The sequence below is a fragment of the Ziziphus jujuba genome, chromosome 5, assembly GCF_031755915.1.
Source record: "Ziziphus jujuba cultivar Dongzao chromosome 5, ASM3175591v1".
In the NCBI taxonomy this organism is placed as follows: domain Eukaryota; kingdom Viridiplantae; phylum Streptophyta; class Magnoliopsida; order Rosales; family Rhamnaceae; genus Ziziphus; species Ziziphus jujuba.
Window position 1 is genome coordinate 11,748,753 of NC_083383.1, and position 19,803 is coordinate 11,768,555.

The 19,803-nt window shown below is 31.0% G+C and overlaps 2 protein-coding genes across 2 annotated transcripts; both read right to left on the reverse strand.

Annotated features, from left to right (window-relative positions):
• Window positions 1–271: 271 nt before the first annotated feature.
• LOC107420827 (uncharacterized) lies at window positions 272–4,472 on the reverse strand. Its single transcript, XM_016029888.4, has 3 exons — window positions 4,085–4,472; window positions 1,728–2,476; window positions 272–1,329 (listed from the first exon to the last, which is right to left on the reverse strand). The coding sequence occupies exons 1-3, from the start codon at window positions 4,448–4,450 to the stop codon at window positions 813–815; spliced, it is 1,632 nt and encodes a 543-aa protein (XP_015885374.2). The 5' UTR covers window positions 4,451–4,472; the 3' UTR covers window positions 272–812.
• A 9,758-nt stretch (window positions 4,473–14,230) lies between these two features.
• Window positions 14,231–16,640, reverse strand: LOC107420863 (uncharacterized). Its single transcript, XM_060816961.1, has one exon. It carries the CDS (start codon window positions 15,912–15,914, stop codon window positions 14,577–14,579), a length of 1,338 nt encoding a protein of 445 aa, XP_060672944.1. The 5' UTR covers window positions 15,915–16,640; the 3' UTR covers window positions 14,231–14,576.
• Between the last annotated feature and the right edge of the window lie 3,163 nt (window positions 16,641–19,803).

Below are 19,803 nucleotides of genomic sequence, written 5' to 3' on the forward strand. Positions count from 1 at the left end.
AGAAATATAATAAAATATATCTCAAGCAGTGCCACATATTCAAATTGTTTATAAAGTACGTAGTAAATGATTTCAATATTAGTTACAAAATTAATATAAACTGAATATAGATAAATAAATCTTTCAAATTTCACCCATTAAAGAGCGAAGAGAGGATCAGTACATAGGAGACACTTAAAAACTTTTTCTCCCAAATCGATGAGAAAACACTCCTTGGTTATCCACATAAAGCTTTGATTCATTTTATTCATAAAAAGAAAAAAAAAATTGATTAATTTTGAATTTGGTACTTCTATTCTGAATGTATTCTTTTCATGCTTTATAAGCCAAATTATACAGGAGATGTCAAAAAAAATTGGGATCATAATCTCTTTTGTTCAGACTCTTTTCACCGTATCTCACCAAACCTGCTTCCGAAACTCTGAACGCTGATAAGGTAATATTAGGCTATAGGAGACCTCCAAGTACTGGGAAAAATCTTTGGAAAGAAACAAATCCAATACAAGGACGCATAGAGTACGAACAACAAAAAGGAGGTCACTAAACTATGAAGTTGGCTAAGGAAAAGATCTGTCACTTTCTTCCAAGTGCAGCAACACTTTCTTGTTGAAGGTCAAGAATTTTGACGGATATATGGCTTGTGTACATGTATACCCTAATGTGCTTGCATATAGTTTTATCGATCTGTGCAACTCTGAAAGTTTCCAGGTGCTTGATAAAAAACAAAAGCTCCTGAGTTGAAATACTCTTCAACATAATGCAGATTCAAGGAAATTAAGCCAAGCTCTGCCTTCATGAGACTACTGTGGGCTTCAATTGGCAAATGTCACCTGGCGATACAACAATGTCTTTTCATCGTCATCATCAAGATCAAGAACATCCTCCCCATCGTAGTCAACGTCAATAACAGTTCTGTCCTCAACATATAGTTCTTCCGACTCCGAGAGCTGAACTTGAGGAGATACATCTGCAGGAGAATTTTCTGATTCAATCTGAAGCATCTCTGATTCTATTAAAGCTACCATCCGAGCTCTCTCCTTGTCCCTTGGGTAGGTAAAATACAAAAATGAGTAGAAAAAGCAACAGAGGGCCATTGGAACTCCTATTGCTGTGTACAGTGCCTTGGCCAATGATGCAGCATTTTCCCTATCTGTGGCAATCTCCTCAGATGCACTGGATCCTTTAGGAATTGGCTTATAACCATAAACATGCTGTGCCAATAACCCAACTACAGGAGGAGCAAATGATGATAGTATGGACTCAAAAGATCTGTCCAACGCATAGACACTCGTTCGCGATTTTTCAGGAACTATCTCTGCAAAAATGGGACTGCATGGACGATGTCATCATTGTTAGTTTCTTCTTTATATATATATATATCTTCAATGTGTTTTTGGTGTTGGAGGTAGTTCTGTTTGTGTATTTTTTATTTTTATTTTTTCTTTTTTTGTCCTCTTATTTGTTCCCTCATACTAAGGAATAGACTGTTCAAGGATTCTAACAAATAGCCTAGTTGCTTTTACCATAATTTTTTATCGCTTTTGGTGATACTGTTGATACTGTTATTTTTTATGACGAACTCGCAGAGGAAATGCTTCAGATATAGTACTGAATGCTCAACGCCTCTACCTTTAATGAAGAGTTCAAAGCCTAGTGATCATTAAAATTTAACGAGGATTTTATGGAGATTGAAGGGGGGAAAAAGAAAGTTGGTTTCAGGTACGTACTTGTTTGTAGCTGGAGCATTCCAGGATATGCAGAATCCAACAATTACCAAGACCAAACCATGGAGGAATGCTGATGATGGATCATCAGGTAATGCCAGTAGAAGAATTGCTGCTAGAGGGATGGCAGATCCTGAACTTATCTGTGCTAGAATGATCCTTCCTGCATTTGGCAGACGCACAGAAAGTATATCCCCCATTCGACCTCCAAACAGACCCCCAAGAGAAGTAGCAATCACAAACAAAGCCATGAGGAAACCAGTTTTCTCATGGGAGAAGCCAATAAGCTCCAACCACATGGCCGAAAATGACAGTGCTGACCAAGGGAATGAACCAGTGACACCTTGTGCCACAACAATCTGGAAAGATGGAATTCTAATAACTGCCTTAGCTTCTTTTGCCAGCTCCTTCACTTCTGACCAAAAGGAATTACTAGAAACCTGATTGCTAGCTTTTGTTTCACTAGGAAAGTGTGGATCATTGGCATAGAGACGGACTAAAACCCCAACTATAACACTGATTATTCCAACAATATGAAAGGAAATTCTCCAACCAGGGATTCCCATGAATGTTATTGGAGCTATTAATATAGCACAGAGCCCACCTATAATAGAACCAAGATTTCCAGTTAGTTGAAGCCATCCAAAAGCTGTACCACGACAATTGTCATCAGTTGAGTCGGCCACAAGGGACTGGATTGCAGGAGCAACTAGAGCAAGGCCAATCCCATTCAAAGCTCTTGATATAGCCACCTGTTCATTAAAAGTTGAACCACTTTAAAGCCTATATAATCAGCTGCTATGGGACAAGGACAATAATCCTTCTCTAATTAACTAGCTTAATCACATGTCTTGAGAAGTGAAAAAAATTAACTTAAATGAAACTATATTTAACTATCAAAACTTATCCAAAAGGTCATATTTAATCACCCATTCATGATCTCTTTGTTGGTTTTGTTACTGCCTGATTTGACAATGAGCAATTAGAAATTGGATATTCAAGTCTGTTATTCATAACAGCATGTCAAACTAATAACTTCTGATTAGAGAGAGAGAGAGAGAGAGAGAGAGAGAGAGAGAGAGAAAGAGAGAGAGAAATTTAATTCTATCTTTTACAGAATCCTGGAAATGAACCCACTCCATGTATATGCCATCAAATGCTCGCATAATCTTCACCAAATTATCATTTCTCTTATGATTTGAAAATTTTATATTCTATATTATTTAAACTTTTATGTCGACGATTTGGTATGGAAGATATAGACTTCTCATTTCAGTAGCAACCCAGAAGTACTGAAAGAAAATAAATAAACAAAAAAGAAGAAGTATAAATTGTAATTCTGTCATGTGTCTAGTAGACTATACTAAAACTATAAAGTTCTCAAAATATTTAGTTTTTGAAGTTTGAGTTGTGCTAGGTCACATGAATCCTTCTCATTATATTAGTCATACCCGTATCTGTACAACATGATTATATATCCATATTTTGAGATACACCAATATATAGAAAAAAAAAAAAATTGAAAATAAAGGAATCTGACACTGGATATAAAACAATATGAGTAGAGATAAGCTGTAATATATGAAGGTTCTCTTAGATGAGATTATTTAAACAAGAAAGGCTATGAGCAAATGCATCAACCATTTTCTTTTACTATTTTTGCTAGAAAATACCCATATTAGACCCTTTGGAGATTTAGATATGCCTAAATAACGGACAACGAAATTCATAAAGCATTGTATATTCCAGAACATTCCTTTTCTCAATCATTTTTTCCTAAATCCATCTTATGCCAACTAGGAAACCACATTAGTAATTATTGTGAATAAAGGATTCGTTCAATTATCAAAAACTAAATTAAGAAAGGAATCCAAAATATGCTATCTGAGCATAGCAAATGACAACTGGAAAAATCCTATAACTTTAATTGGAAACTCAATTAAAAGTTGCAAACTAATTATCGGGAATTAAGAATTACCAAAACACTAAATCTTCCGTTTGGTTGCTGAGAAAACACATGAAAATGAAGAAAGAAAAAGTAAAACTCCAAAAATTTAAAATTATTTAATAATGATAATAAAAAATCCTGCACCAAACTACAATCAACTCCGACCATTTTGACTGAGCTATAACTTTGACTTTATCATTAAGTTGTTAAACCAAAACAACGAAAAATTCAAGACCCAAGACCCAAAACTCCATAGTCCATAAACCAAATTCCAGTTTTTTTTTAATAATTGTTTTCTTCCGAATCCCAATTCTTCAGCTTGGTTGCAAAAGCATAAATAAGATCATAAAAGCATATTCGTGGTTAACAAAAAAAAAACAAAAAAAAGAAAGAAGAAAAAAGAAAGAAATACCTGAAAGAAAGTGGAAGAGAAGGCGACGAGGAAAGTAGCAGCGGCCCAAAGAAAAGCGCCGAGCGCTATTACATGAGCTCGGTTATGGTGGACGGCGAGATAAGCGGCTATAGGATAGCACATCGACTGAACAATGGACCTGAACAAAGTGAGAGATCCAAGCCCAGTAGGCCCAGTATGGAGAGCTGCACCAACCTCCTTGTACACGCCCGGTAACAAGGACTCGTCTGCTTTCTCCATAATCCCTGCTAAGTTGACCAAAACCAGAGTCATCGTCTCCGCCTTCATATTCATCTTCATCTTCATTTTGATTCTGATTCTCTCTGTTTTCTTCAACTCCACGGCTTTGTTTTTGCTTTGCAACATTCTTTGTGTGTTTTGGAAATTTCTTTTATTAGACTATTACCAAGCGGTTGGAATTCCTTGTTGGGTACGTGTAACAAATACAGAGACCCACAAGCCTCCGATGGTCTACTGCCTTTGACTGTTGACCTTTTTTTTATTTTTTTAATCATTCATTGATTATATGGGCCGACCATTGGGACTTGGTCTTAAAACATTGCCCGCCCAATTGTGTTTCACAGAAGAAAGTTCAAGTGGATCTGAATACTAGCCCATTATCAAATATTTATGACTTCTCTCGCATTTTTATTTACGTAGTCCATTAATTTGGATATAATTTACCAGTAACATATGCAGCTTAATTTTTTAGTGTATATTTTTTTTACAAGAATAGGCTTCAGAATTTGTAAACATTAATATGACAAATTGTATTTTACAAGATTGAGGTCACTCAATAATTATCAATTTTCCATATTCCAATTCCACTTTTATATGTTTCTCGAGGAACCAACTAAATGACAAAAATCTTTAGACAATAATTCTAAATTCTCATTGAAATAAAAGGCGGTGGGAATCTATCAATGTAGTCTGTACAAGTATATACAAGTTTTTTTTATTCCTTTATTACGTCGCACCAGAAAATCTTGTTCACAAACACACTCCCTATCTATCTACCCCCGACTTTTTTTTTTTTATATAAATATTTAAAGACCTGATTGTGATTTAGTATCCATATCATCATACTCATGGCGCCGTGATGTTTTACTTCCAGCTAGTTTCAACAAAGATCGCTGCCATTTTTGTACTTGTTAGTTGTTACATTGAAATATCTCTACCCTTTTACATCATCTTCACGTTTGGAGTTAGGATTTTATTAGGGAGAAAAAAAAAAAAAACAAAAAAACAAAGAAGAAGATATTTTAAAAAAAATATATGATATTTGATACTATTCCATTACGTATCAAATCATAATTCAAATGTTTATCAACAGAGGATACATTTTTAATTTTAAAATAAAAAATAATAAAATTAAATATCCAATTAAAATTTATCATATAAATTATTTATTATTTATCAATGATAACAAATAACAAAATTTATATATAGATACATATATATATATATGTATGTATCATAAAAAAAACATCATTTATTTTGCATGGTAAAATAAGGCTCATATCATGAAAATCTGATAGTTTCAACTTCAGTTATTTTTTTATTAGTTTTTTCATTACATAAATGATTATTAATTAAAATTCAAAATAAATTAAATATAGATTTAATAATATATTAAAATTTAATTTAGAGTAAATCAACCATGTTGGAACCTGATGATTTACATATATAATTTCAATTTTAAAAGTTAAAAAAAAATCTTGATATTAATCCTTACTAAAGTTTAAAATTTCGATAGCGATAAAAAATATCAAAAGTTAAAATATAAAAATATCTATAGAAATATCAGAAATTATCAAATATCCATAAAAATTCATAAAAATATGAAAAAAATTGATAAAATTTATTTTAAAAATAAAATTTTTTATTGAGATTTTATGATTTACTTATTTAATTAATTAATTAACATCAATTGACTATAAAAATTGCAAAAATATTAAATGGATATTATGTTTTTATTAATCATTTGATTAATAGATAGTCATAAATATGTTTGTTATTAATAAAAATATACCAAAAAATACATATTCGATAAAATTAGTTATCAGTTAAAATATGTAAAAAATTATTACAATTATATTATATTTCATAAATATTATCACAATATTATATAGAATTTCTAGGTGGCTAAGAATTAATAATCTCTTCCTTATTTTCATTTTGAAAAGTAAAATGTGAAAAATAATAATTAAAAAATATATCTCTTTAATCATTTATATGTAATTTTTAATATGTAAACCATATAATATTATATTAAACATAGTTGTTCTTAATGATTATCATTATATGATATTTGTTAATTCTATGTATAATCATTATTTTTTAATGGTTCAGTTTGCAAAGACTATATTCTATACATATTCTTCAATTTTCATATATATTTTAATTTTTATCTATTTTATAATATTTAGATTTGTGACTTATCACATCAATTTTTCTCTAAAAATAAAATAGGTAAATTCATCTAATATAATTTTAAACATTATTTGTTAAATATGAATTATTTTATTTTTATTTACTTAACTTTAGGAAGATAATTAAAAAGTAGAAAAAACATATCAGTAAGGTTGAGCCGATCAAAAAGTTTTACTAAAAATTAATAATATTTATACATTTTTTAATAGAAAAAATACAAAAAAAAAATTTAAATTTAATAGGTATTTTTAAGTAGAAATTATAAATATTTTTAACCAAATTATAAAAGAATTGATATAAATATTGTAACATAAATTTTAATGAAAATTAAAAAATATATATTGAAATTTTTTATAAATATTATGCAAATCATATTCACTTTTATTCTGAAGGAAAATTCTTTTATCAAAATGATAAAAAACAAATCAAAATTGTACAAAAATTTTAAATTTATTTTCGATATTCTTAAATCATGATTCTAATATTAAAATTCTAATGCGAATCTAATCAAGTATGTTAAACTAAATTAGAAATAACTGCCTACTGACAATTAATTACCATGTACTTTTTTTTTTTTTTTTTTGTGGCTGTAAGTCAGTTAATTGCTATGTACTTTTTTATTTTGGCTGGAAATTACCATGTACTTGTTAAGATAAAGATATATTCCCCAGAATCTCACTAATTTTACACATACCAAAAAGAAAAAAAAAAAAAACATAAATAATGTTCAAATTAAAGAAACAAAAATATATAAATATAAATTTATAGAGGGAAAAATAAAAATAATAATAATAATAACAATAATAAATGGTGGTGTAGGAGAGGAGGCAAATAGGATTGAAAAGGACGAGAGGGTGTCGCTGTCATACATAATCCCCTTGGGGACTAGAAAGGAGGCCCAGCATAATATCAATTACTATCATTGCCTTTCCTTACAACTTGCTCTCTCTGCTCTGCCTATGTGTGTTTTGTGTTTGTGTTTGTGTTTGTGTATGTGTGTGTGTGTGAGTGACTCACCACCGGTGCACCGCCCCCACTGGGTCCCACCATCTTCCCGTAGCTAGCAAAATCATTCTTATCTCCCACGTGGGATTCCCATCCTACCCTACACGTGTTTCCCCCTCCTTAATTCCCGCCCATTTGCCTCGTACGGCCCTGCCTCCTGCTTTTTTTTTTGGCAAGCTGTGTGCGTGAAGTGGCTCTGACGTCGTTTTGTGCGTCACATGTCTGTGACTAACAGTCCGTCGTTTTATTTTTCCGTTAATTACCTAAGCTGTTATGATGGTCTATAAATCTTTAGTTATATAAAATTTATCTGTAAAATTGATTTGATTTGACGATTTTTCACTCGCCAAAGAAAAAAAAAATTTAATTTAAGAATTTTGCCCTATCTATTAGGATTTTCAACATACGAAGCTAAAATTTTGCTCCCAAAAAAATAAGAAGCTAAAAAGCATCCGTCTAAAAATACAAAAGAATAAAATGAAATTTCTTTTTGTTGTTTATGGAAATTACATTTCCTTTTACAATTTTATAAATCAGAAGAATAAAATGTATTATGATTATTATTATTTTTGATAATAAAAAAAAAATTCTTTTGAATTATGAACATACCAAATCTACAGTTATAAAAATTACATGAAGATTGCTATTTATAATATGTTAATAGTGGACGTGACAAAAGTAATTAGAAATCCGACCTCCCCTTGGTTCTTCTATTTGAAGGGAGAAGAAAAAAAAAAAAGTTTTCATTATCTAAATTACATTTATAACCGTATTTATTTTTCAAAATTTAAATAAAAAGTTTTTTTGCAAAATTTGGTATTCATTTGCTATACGCAGCTAGCCAACAAATCAGCAACACAATCTCCACATTGAAACTTGAGTTTTAGCTTCATGACAAAAACTATCATGATCCCTACAAATTATCATTCAGTACTTGTCTTGTGAATAAAAACACTGTTGCCCTTCTTTGTTTGTTTAAATAACTTAAAAAAAAAAAAAATCATCTTTTGCCCTCGATTTTTTTATTTAGAAAAATAAACACGGCTTGCTAGTTTTTATTTAACAACAATGAAGTTAATCTTAGTTTTCTAAGAATAATGCTTCTTAAATAAATTAGCCTACAAAAAATGTCTCTTATATTTAACTTCCAAATGGTACTTTTTAAATATATATTACCTTGAAATCCCCCTAACCCCCTCCCTCAAATTGTAATAAAAAAAAGTAAATAATAAAATTCTAATTTAATATTTCTTTTGATATACAAGAGTAAAGTAGATTTTTTTTTTTTTTAAGTCCTTGACAAATAAATAACTTATTTTAACTATAGTTAATTCCAAATCTGCTCATGATAAATTTTCAAACAAGTGCAGGGGATTAATAGTGCATTTTTATCAAATCTTTAGAGAAATGAATAAATTTTCATCTATTATCATTCATTATCAACCTTAAACTTTTGAATTATTATAGTAAATTAATGGCATTTCATTCGCAAAACGTTAAACTAATAATTGCTCATTAAATTAATTGGATGCAATATAATTGAGTGGGCGTGTGAGCCTTCTACATATCTACCTACTAGCTGATATTAATTGGACATTTATATTTTAAGGATTTTGTAGCTGTTTAATTGATTACACTAGCCAGGATTATATTTTATGTAATTTAATTATAATTACTTCATAGCATATAACTAATTCGACCAGTTGGTAAAATAATAATAATAATAAATTAACTAGCAGATGTATTTATAGGTCACATGCATGCTATAAGCACGTAATTATAAGGCTTTCGTTGAATATTGCATTTGAGAGAGTTGGACGGAGTTCACGAGGAAAAAATACTAGGACAAAAAAAATCGTTAATTAATTATATATAATAATCCTGATTACTCAGTAGTCAGTACACATCGTGCACAGAATATATACAAGAAAAAAAATAAATAAACAAAAAATATATATATATAGAAAGAGGTAAAAATATTCTTATGGCCAATCATAATCATCTATAATGATTGTTAAAACGCAAAAGAATGTTACAAGATTTGGTTCGGTTCTGAAAGACAGAGGTCTGATTTTAGATTTGAGTTTAAAATCGGTTAAATGATTAGACAGATATTTATCTTTTTGCCTTCCAAAAGTTACAAAATTAGCCTACTGGCTAGACATTTTCACCGTCTTCGAGAAATTCACCAAAGGGAATATTTTATATTAATTAACCATTTATCTAAATTCTGACCAATTAAATGATATTTTAGCGCAATTATGTGTGTGTGTGTATATACAATATATAATACAATACGCATGTATATGTATGCGTTAGGGAAAACAATTTTTGTTATGTAGCTTCATAAGAAAACACAAACGGCTAGCGACTGAAAAATATATGTAGTGGGGAACATGTGGGGTTGATGAAAACTACTTGGACATCCATTTAAGCAACCATAGATAAGGTGTCCGTGTCTGAAAATCCCAAATTTTGTGAAATAATAAGAATAGAAGAATTTTATCAATCGCATATACAATTAAACATAATTCAATTTTGTCTCTATAAACGTAAGAGAGACACAATAAGAATGCTATAGATAAAGATAAAAGAGACAAAAAAAAAAAAAAAAACTGTTAAAACAGTTTCAAATTTTCTTTAAAATTTTCTTTATGGTTATCAATTTTCAGGTGCATTCTATGCGTTAGTAAATATATTTTTTGTATATTATTTATTACATAATATATTTTTTGCCCTTAATGTGTAGATTATGAATATAGTTGGTTCAACAACTTAAACAATGGAAACAATGACTTTGATGATTTTTCGCCTGCCCAGTAATAGATGCCGTGCAAATCAGGGGAGTAGGAAGACTCTGTAAGTTATGTTATTAAACTGCCCATATATATATATATATATATATATATATATATTATATAAGCACGTGCGTTATTTAATTTGGCTTTATGTCTCAGGTTCATAGATACATCATGCACCTTATTGTTTGATTCATAAGTAAATTGATAAGAATGATTAATGCTAATTGAAGAATTGATAAAACGAACACTTTATACCTAAATGTAATTAATAACTATTTTCTTACAAAACAGATAATAAATTAGCAAAACATACCCTTATTTTAATAATGAACACTTTAAACCATTCCATCTCTTTCAATACTCTACACTTTATTCTTATAAATGAGATGTTTTAAGTCTAAATTTTATTACTCACCTATTAATTAAACACATATATATTGGTATAGAAAGTGGGGGATTTTGAACTCGATGCAAGAACTAGTAACTAAAAATGTTAAACATTTCATTTAATTTATAAAAAAAAGTAACATGCCAAAGCTAGTAGAGTGAGTTTAGGAGGGCAAAATTAAAACACTATAAATAAAGCCAAACGGAACATCTTATCTAATGTACCAGTACTCATAAAGAGCTTTTGGCATAAAAAAGAAAAGATGCCCTTGTATTCAGGCTTTTGGAACTTGATATATGTAGTGCCAAGCAAAGGGTATCCCCTAGCCAATAGGCTACCACTACTAGCAATGTAGGTGTACATATATAAAATTGGAAGAATGTAAAAGAAAAAAGATAAAAAAGGGAATAGAACAATGTCACTCTTGTCTCTCATATTGGGAATAATAATAATGAGCAATACATGGTCACTCTGTACACAAAACACAAATGTCCCTGTCCCTGTCTTAGTTTAGCGCACCCTGTTTTTTTTTTTTTTTTTTTGCCCCTTTCCTCTGCCTCCGAATTCTACATATCCATCTATCTTTCTCTACTTGATGTGGGAGTCCTAGGTTTACTCGTATTTTGGAAAGTTCAAACCCTTCTAGATACCGCTGGAATAGTCCACGTGGCACAGGTGGAGGAGGCTCCACACTGTGTGGGGGGTGGTGTATATTATTTTCTTCATTGGATTTCTTCCATCAGTTGGCAACTTGGACCTTATTTTAATTGAACGAAATGGAAAATTAGTTTTGCAATTCGTGGCTTTTAGTTTTGGTGTTGTTTCCAAGGGCAGACTTTTTCCATATAGTGGGCTACCTAACTACACTAAAACGATAAAGACATGACTAAGAACCCAACCCTTTATGAAAATCTCTCCAATGCATACATATAGATAATATCAACATCCTACGCTATTGTGAACTCTGTCGTTGGATCATATAATATAAATGTGGTCAGTATGTGCGTATGTATAATATAAAATATCGATGCTGTTATTAATCCCATTAATGATTAATTGGGGTTTTAGTTAATTTTACCCCCTATAATAAGCAGGGACATAGTTTTCAACCCCCTGGCCTATTAGAATTTTGTCAAAAAACAATCTATAAATGTGAATCCGAACCTTCTGTTCCCTGTAGTTTTAACTAAGTATAATAGTCTAACCACGAGATCTTGGTTTCCAATCCCCATTTGCATCATATCGCAATCTTTTTTCCGTCATGGCTTACGTATATTGATTTACACTGTAGGTAATATGAAATTAGTAGTTTAAAAAAAGGAAAAAAGAGGAAATTAAATTGATTGAATAATGTGAAAAAAAGTAACATCTACGAAACAACCGAGTAATAAAAAGTCACTATTTTCTTGCTAATGATTTCGAATTGGCAAATGAAAAAGTAACACCTCTGATAATATGTGTATATGAGCTAAACTTGGAATCGAGTAAATGATTATAATATATTTTTATTTATTTGTCGCATCCTAGCTAGAATATGAAGGAAAATAGTTTCTACTCTCTAGAGAGAGAGAGAGAGAGAGAGGATTTGGAATTTTATTTTATTATTATTATTATTTTCTTTTCAGGTGAAGATCAGAGAGGAAATATGAGAAGGATGGTTATGCATTGAGTATGATATGGGTGAGTCAGAGGAGGGAGAGAAGGACAATTGAGTGAAAGGCGGATAGATAGATGAAAGGAAACATGATTGCTAAATACCATATTATTCTCTGGCATGGGCCATGACTCACCATTATTATTATTATTATTTATAAAAAGAAAACACTCACATGTCACCCTATATATCCTCTCAATCCCCATGGTTTAATCATCTCCCTTTATCATCAATCTCATCATCATCGCTATTATTTTCAATATTCATTTATTTTATTATTATTTATTATTATTTTTCCTGTCCGCACTATATAAATATATATATATTCCTAATTCTCATGCTTTACATTTACTGTACATTCCTTCTACTAGCTGTCAAGATGATTCTCTTCTGATTATTCATACAAATTCTCTCTCTCACCCTCTCTTTTTCTCTCTGTCCGATTCAATGTTAGATTAGAATAATCTAATAAATGCATCATTGACTTTTAGGCAGATGTTGTGATTATCTATTATTATTATCCATCTACTTATTTAACAAATATGCTTTGGCGTTTCCCAGCAATTTGATCAATTTTTTTGAATTTTTTTTGTACCAAAATCGTTTTTTATATACTACGATTCTACTCTCTCAGAATCTTTCTCTTTGACGAATTTATTGAATATATGGCGTGTGTGGTTCACATGCTCATTATTTCTTTTAAATACAAACAACTAATGAATACTTATTTTGTTTTGTGCATGCTATGTTAATTTGGAGGAAAGATCTTATATAAATTTAAAAAAATTCAATAAAACGTACGTGATTACGTCTTGAGAGATCCATTGAAAGATGAAATTCTCTAAGCATTACAATACAAAGAATTTATTTGCAATAAAAATAATGAAAAAGTGAGATTAGAAAATCATATATAGGATAAAATGAGATTAATGCCTTCCACCAAATATATTTAAAAAAAAAAAGAAAAAAAAAATAGAGATTAGTGTGGGGCTCTTTACATTCTATTTCATATAGTTGCGGCAGGTAGAGATTCCCCAAATTTTGCCATCAATGGCTCAAAAAGTAACATTTATATGGAATTATCAAACAAAAGTAGACACAACCACATCGATGAAAAGCATCAGTCCCATGATCTTTAGTAACGGCTATCATAACTTCTAAACAGCTTCAAAGATTAAAATTAAAAAAAAAAAAAAAAAAGGGAAAAAAAAGCAGTGAGAGTTAAACAAAAAAACAAAACCCAAAACTTTACATGATTCGTACAATAAACTAATTAAGTTTTACAGTGAAAGTACAACTTTGCAAGATGTCCCAAAAAACATAAAATAAAAATAAAAATAAATAAAAAGAGTACAAGATCGGAAAGCCATGGATTAAGCGAAAAAAAACAGACCCAGAAAAAGAATTTAAAGCATGTGGACACAGCGCCAAAGGACGATGTGCTTTGTTAACTTATTGCAGCACCGAAAATAAACAAGCTATCAGGACCATAAGTTTTCTGCTCAAAAGGACCTGTAAATGGCGGTGGCTTATATAAATGTAAATAAATTACCCATTCAAGGAAAAATTTAAAGGCCGAGAGGTCATTAATTGTCACAGCACCGACCCAGTTAATTTTTTCTTCATTGGAAAAGGTACGAGGATGGAAATTTTTTGGTCTATATATATAATATGGTACACACATTATATTTTATATTTTATAGATTCCTTTTCTATTTATGAACAAAATGAAATTAGCTAGCATTGAACTTAAAACACAGAACAGAAAGTAAAACTACAAATTAATATTCTGTAATTAATCATACTCTATAATTAATTAGTCCCAACTACAAAAAAAGAAAGGCAATAAATATTTGATATCTTGATATCTACAAAATACATATATATTCAATATAAACAGAACTGATGATACTTTCTAATATATATATATATATATATATATTTAGGTTCAGTGAGTAAAATCATTATTCATTTCATAACCCCCAAAAATTTTATAATCAATCAGAATAATCATCATGATGTTGCAAAATAATTAAGGAGTGATGACTAAGTTTTTAAGAACCCACAATCTTTCTTCATCATCATCACCTGAAGATATTCCACCATTATCAGCATCACCACCACCACCACCACAATAGCCACTATCTCCGCCATGTTCATTTGTCTCAAAAAGCCAGCAAAGACAAGCCCTCCATTATATAAAATACTTACTTAGTCTGAAGGACAGATCCACGAATCAACCGTACCTTCACCTCTCGTTGAAACATTCATCTCCAGTCCCTTTTCCGGGTGAAACTCCGACGAAGAAGCCGCCGTGTAGTTCAACTTGCAGCTACTGGTATTGCTGACCCGGATGGGAGAATTCCCGTCCAAAGCCCTGAAAAGTTCATGTCTTCCATGATCCGGATCAACACCGCGGTTGGCGGTGTTGATGTATCCACGGCCTCCGCCGCCGCTCATGTCGAGTTCATCCAACGAAGCAGCCATAGATAGACTTGCTTGAGGTGGTCTCGTCCCGAAACCGGGCACATTGAGAGAAGTGTGCAGAGGGAGAGACTGGAATGGAAGATTAATTGGGTTGGTTTGCATGTTCAACACATGATGTTGATGATGATGATGTTTGGGAAATACTTGATCAGACGTCGATGGAGGTGGATGCTGTTGGTAGTTGCTACTACTGGAAAGGAAATTGTTATTACTAGTAGTGGCAACATTTGTAGCTTCGATCATGTTATTGTTGTGCAACAATGGAGAAGAAGAAGATGAAGATGATAGAAATGGGGATTGATGATGAACCTTTTGAGGTGAAGGACGTAGAGGGTAGAGAGGTCCCAATGTATCCATATTACCAGACCTCATAGCTGAACCACCGCCTGCTGTTCCGAAGAGATCGAATCTTCTAGAATACGAAGAGCCAGAAAATGGCGGTGCTGGGATCCCTGTAAATTCTTGAACCATTGCTCTGAAATTCGATGTGTCTGTTGTGAGAACAGTGGTGGGTGCTCGCCTTGAAGCTCTGGTTCGTTTCTTGGAGTTTCGTCCTCCTTGGTTGTTGTTGGTCTGTGATGCTGTTCCTCGACCAGGATGACCAGCAGCTTCATTGTTAACTGATCGTAATTGTATAACTGATGGACCGGGACCATGACTAGGACTAAGGCCTGGTCCCAGTCCTGGTCCTGATCCTTGAGAAGCTAATAATGATGAAGCGCCACCGACAGCTAGGTTTCCAAGTTCAGTGCAGTTGAGGGGTTCAGATCTTTGGGGTCTAGACCTTACAGTGTCAAGGTTGAGCAAGAAATTGGGATTTGAATTAGGTTGAGATTGAGACAATGCTTGGAAATAATTGGATGAAATGTCAAAGAAACCAGCAGATTGGTGGTTTTGGAAATGAGAAAGAAGAGAAGGTTCTGGATTTGAATCGGAGGAACCAAAATGGGTAGGAGGAGGAGGTGGAGGATTCAAGAAAGATGGGATCGATTCGGGTCGAGAATCGTACTCTTCATCACCTCCACTGGAAGATTGCATACTTCCACTATTACCAGAATCCATAGCTCTATAGCTAGAAAGCTAAAAGTAAAAGTGAAAAAAAAAGGAAACGAGGACGGTTGTAGGGGAATAAAGGAAAAGGAAAACAAACAGAGAAAAAGAGATAGACCTGCAAATTGTTATGCTTAATTAAATGATCAAGAACCCAATGAAATAAGTGAAAATGAAAAAGTACTACTTTAGAAGAAGAAGAAGTTCTCCAAATCTTTTAAGCGAACGAGCTCCCGATCTCGAATATCTGAAAGCAAATCTTTCCCTTGTCTTTCACTGTTTGGAGAGAGCTATCAAAAGAAGAGAAAATAAATCTAAATACGTAAAATCTCAATTATGGCTATGGGGAAAGCTAGAAGAGATACGGAGGGTGGTCTTCTTTTTGGTTTTCAGAGAAAAGGGTTTTGTTTTCTTTCTTTTTCTTTCTCTCTTTTGATGGTTAGAGAGAGAGAGAGAGAGAGAGAGAGAGAGAGAGAGAGAGAGAGAAAGCTATTAACTAGGGTTTCAGAGAAAGGGAAAAAGAGAAAAGGAAGAGAAGGAAAGGTTTATTTATTAAAGGACTTTATGCTCAGACAAAGAGGGTCTCCAAGTTAGAAGATCCTCTTGAGAGTGCAGCTGAGTGGGGTCGCCATTGGAGTAGAGAAAAAAAGAGAGGTTGCCGGTGGCAGGCAACGGGTCAAACTCAAAGTGAATGAGAGAGAGAGAGAGAGAAAGAGAAAAGGGTTGGCCAATATGTTATATGAATGTGAAAGTAAGAAAGGGATTGAAAGTTAAAAGTTTGGAAATGCAAGATACCCCAAATATATATATATATATATATAATTAAATTAAATACGTAAAATAAAATAAATGAATGTGAATTTAAAAAGAGGAAACAAAGAATAACAAGTGAAGAGCATAAAAAAGGAACAAGATAGGCAGACAATTACTATATTGGGTAAAGCCACTAGTTTTTATAAACTTCTATTTTATCACCACTATTACTATTTAAATTGGAGTTTCTTTTTTTCTTTTCGTGTCCATACTAATAGCCAACAATTGATTTTTAAGAGAAATGCTATTATAAAGTTATAAAAAGATATTAGAATATAAATGAATAACATTGGTCACTTCTTGTTGGAGAATTCTTTGCTTTTTGCATACCTGGTTCTTCTGTATTTTGTCTCACCATGAGAGAAGATGCATAGCTCGGTTTTTATAATCTCCTGCCACATATAATAATAGGATAAAATTGTAAGATACATTTTTTTATACATTGTTCCTGTTAATATTACATGTTTATATACATGCCTATATATTTTTAAAACCGTATATAATTAATAAAATATATATTATTAAATATTTTTAACATATATATATATATACATATATATTTGCATTGAATTTCTTTCAATTCTATGTTATATTCCATTCAAGTATCAAGGTATAAATCTGTTAAAAGAAAAGTATGAAGATATACAAAGATAATAAACTTAAAAATGAATTATGCAATATAGAAATAATATAAAAATATGGGCTAATTGCACTTTTGTGTTTTTTAGTTTGGAAAAAATTACACTTTAAATCTTCAAATTCAAAATGTATAATAGTTTAGGATTTTAGATTTCAATTTGTTACATTTTAATTCAACATATTTGAATTTATTATATTTTGATTCAATCATATCTCCTTCCTAATTAGCAATTGAAAAGTATTAAAAATATAAATATGTAAAATTAGAGAATTTAAATTACAATAAATTCGGATCAATTTGTATTTTAATATTATTAATATAAGAGTCATATGGGATGAAGCCTTTTTACATATAAAAGTCATATGGGAAGGAAACCATTTTAACTACAAATTGCAATATTTAAAATTTAAAAATTGAAAAATGCAACTTCTCAAAATTAAGATACCAAAATGGAAAAATACAATTTCTCAAAATTAATAAGTATCAAAATACAATTAACCTTAAAAAATATCAAATCAAAGTATATTTGATAAACAAATTAGTCCAATCATAATCAATGATAATATATTTAACTTCATAGTCAATAATTAGAAAAACTTATGTTGTTTGCATTGCCGAAATGGTTATGTTGAATATAAATGTAGAACTATACATCAACTTCAAAAGTATATAATTGATATAAATTTGGAAAATTTTCAATTTGTTTCTTCAAAATAGTTGCAACAGTTAGTAAACGTGAAGATTATTTTTAAAGTTAAGCTGTCCATCAACAAACTCAAATAAAAGTAAAATAAAATAATTTTCTTCTAAAAAGTTTATGTAATTAGTATTTGTGTTGTGAATAAAATCTCATAACCAATAAGAATAGTCCACGCAACCGATAAAATATTGGTAGAGAATAAAGCACGTAGAGATTTGGAACTGTGTGTGAAAAGTAAATGTACGAAAGGATCAAAGGAGTCGCAAGTAAAAGAAGGCATTAACCGTGCGAAACATGGGTTTATCTTGATGACTTCGACTTTTCTAGCCTCATTAGAGCTTTTGAGCAGTCTTTTTTTCTTTTTTTTTTGGAACTTGTTTTTATCTTTCCTTTGATGCAGGTAAAAATAATTTTGAGCCCTTTTTTTTTTTTTTTTGAAAGAACCATATCAATACAGCCAAAAACTACCTTCAAACTAGTACATACGATCAGATATTTCAAACATATTAATTGATTAAAGATTTATGTTATAGATTCCAGTTTTCTTACAATAGGTACTGAATCATAACTTCCTTTCAATTATGATGGAAAATGAAGAAATATTTCAAGAGTAAAACGTCCTAATATTTAACTTTTTGTTATTTTGCGACTGATTTGTATCAACTAATGTATCGTATTTTATGAGTTTATGATGAGAATATTGACTTGAAGGAAACAAACCTCCATCAAGGTTTTTTGTTTGTTTGATTGCATATCTGCAGGTACATTAGTCTTTTCAATTTACTCAATTTTTTTTTTTATTTTCTTTATTTTGTTTTATTTTTTTCAAAAAAGCGATATAAATCTTTAAAAGGAAGCTAGCTAAAGTGTAGGGTGCGCAAAAAGACTCTATTAAGAAGATGATAAAACACCAGAACAAAATAATATTCTGCACCAAAAACAAAAACTCTATGAAAAGAGACAAATATTAGAGAGAAAAAGAAGAAGAAGACAAATATAGAAAAGTATATGAAAAGCAAGAGAGCGAAGCTATGTATATAGATACTCATGGTCTCTCCCTTTCTTTGCTCTCTCAAAACCATTTCTTCGTCTGTTTTTCAGAAAAAAAAAAAAAAAAATTGGTTCTTCTATTTCTTTTCTCTTTGCATCCAAAATTGAGTTGAGTTGAGTAACAATGGGTATGCACGTTGGACTCTTACATCTTCGGTTCTTGGAAACATGGCAGAGATCAATAGAAATTAACAAAATCTAACAACCAGATCCGTCTACTACAATATTGGAACAATAAAATGCTAGAGCCATTAAATTTTATTTATTAAAATGAGGTGACAATTGTTAGTGGGTTCATTTTGAGTAAAGTCGGTAAAATGAAATATTGATTTCAACCACTTTTAGTTTAGCTTCAACCATTAATTAAAGCTAAGACCTATGATTATTGAACCATATTTTTTCTTAGAGAATTATTTGAAACACGAGGTAGATATATATTATCAAATCTCAATATAACCAAAAGCACCAAACCTACGAATGTGCTCATCTAATTTTCAATTACCCAATCACATGTGGGAAAAATATCATATATATATATATATATATATATATATATGTATATGTGGTGGAGATTTGTTCTTCAATCTTTTGGGGTTCAAAATTAAAGGCCACATATTGGGCTGGGCTGACGTTCACATATAGAAAAGAAAAAAATGTGGGCCGTCTTCTATGGCAACACGGAAAATATTAGATTAGAG

What these genes read in the sequence shown, in the direction of transcription:
- LOC107420863 (XM_060816961.1), bottom strand. Translation starts at nt 15,914, where the DNA reads ATGGATTCTGGTAATAGTGGAAGTATGCAATCTTCCAGTGGAGGTGAT.
- LOC107420827 (XM_016029888.4), bottom strand. Translation starts at nt 4,450, where the DNA reads ATGTTGCAAAGCAAAAACAAAGCCGTGGAGTTGAAGAAAACAGAGAGA. An exon ending in TCTCTTCCACTTTCTTTCAG is followed by an intron (nt 2,477 to 4,084) that starts GTATTTCTTTCT and finishes TTTAATGAACAG; the next exon opens with GTGGCTATATCAAGAGCTTT. An exon ending in AATGCTCCAGCTACAAACAA is followed by an intron (nt 1,330 to 1,727) that starts GTACGTACCTGA and finishes TCGTCCATGCAG; the next exon opens with TCCCATTTTTGCAGAGATAG.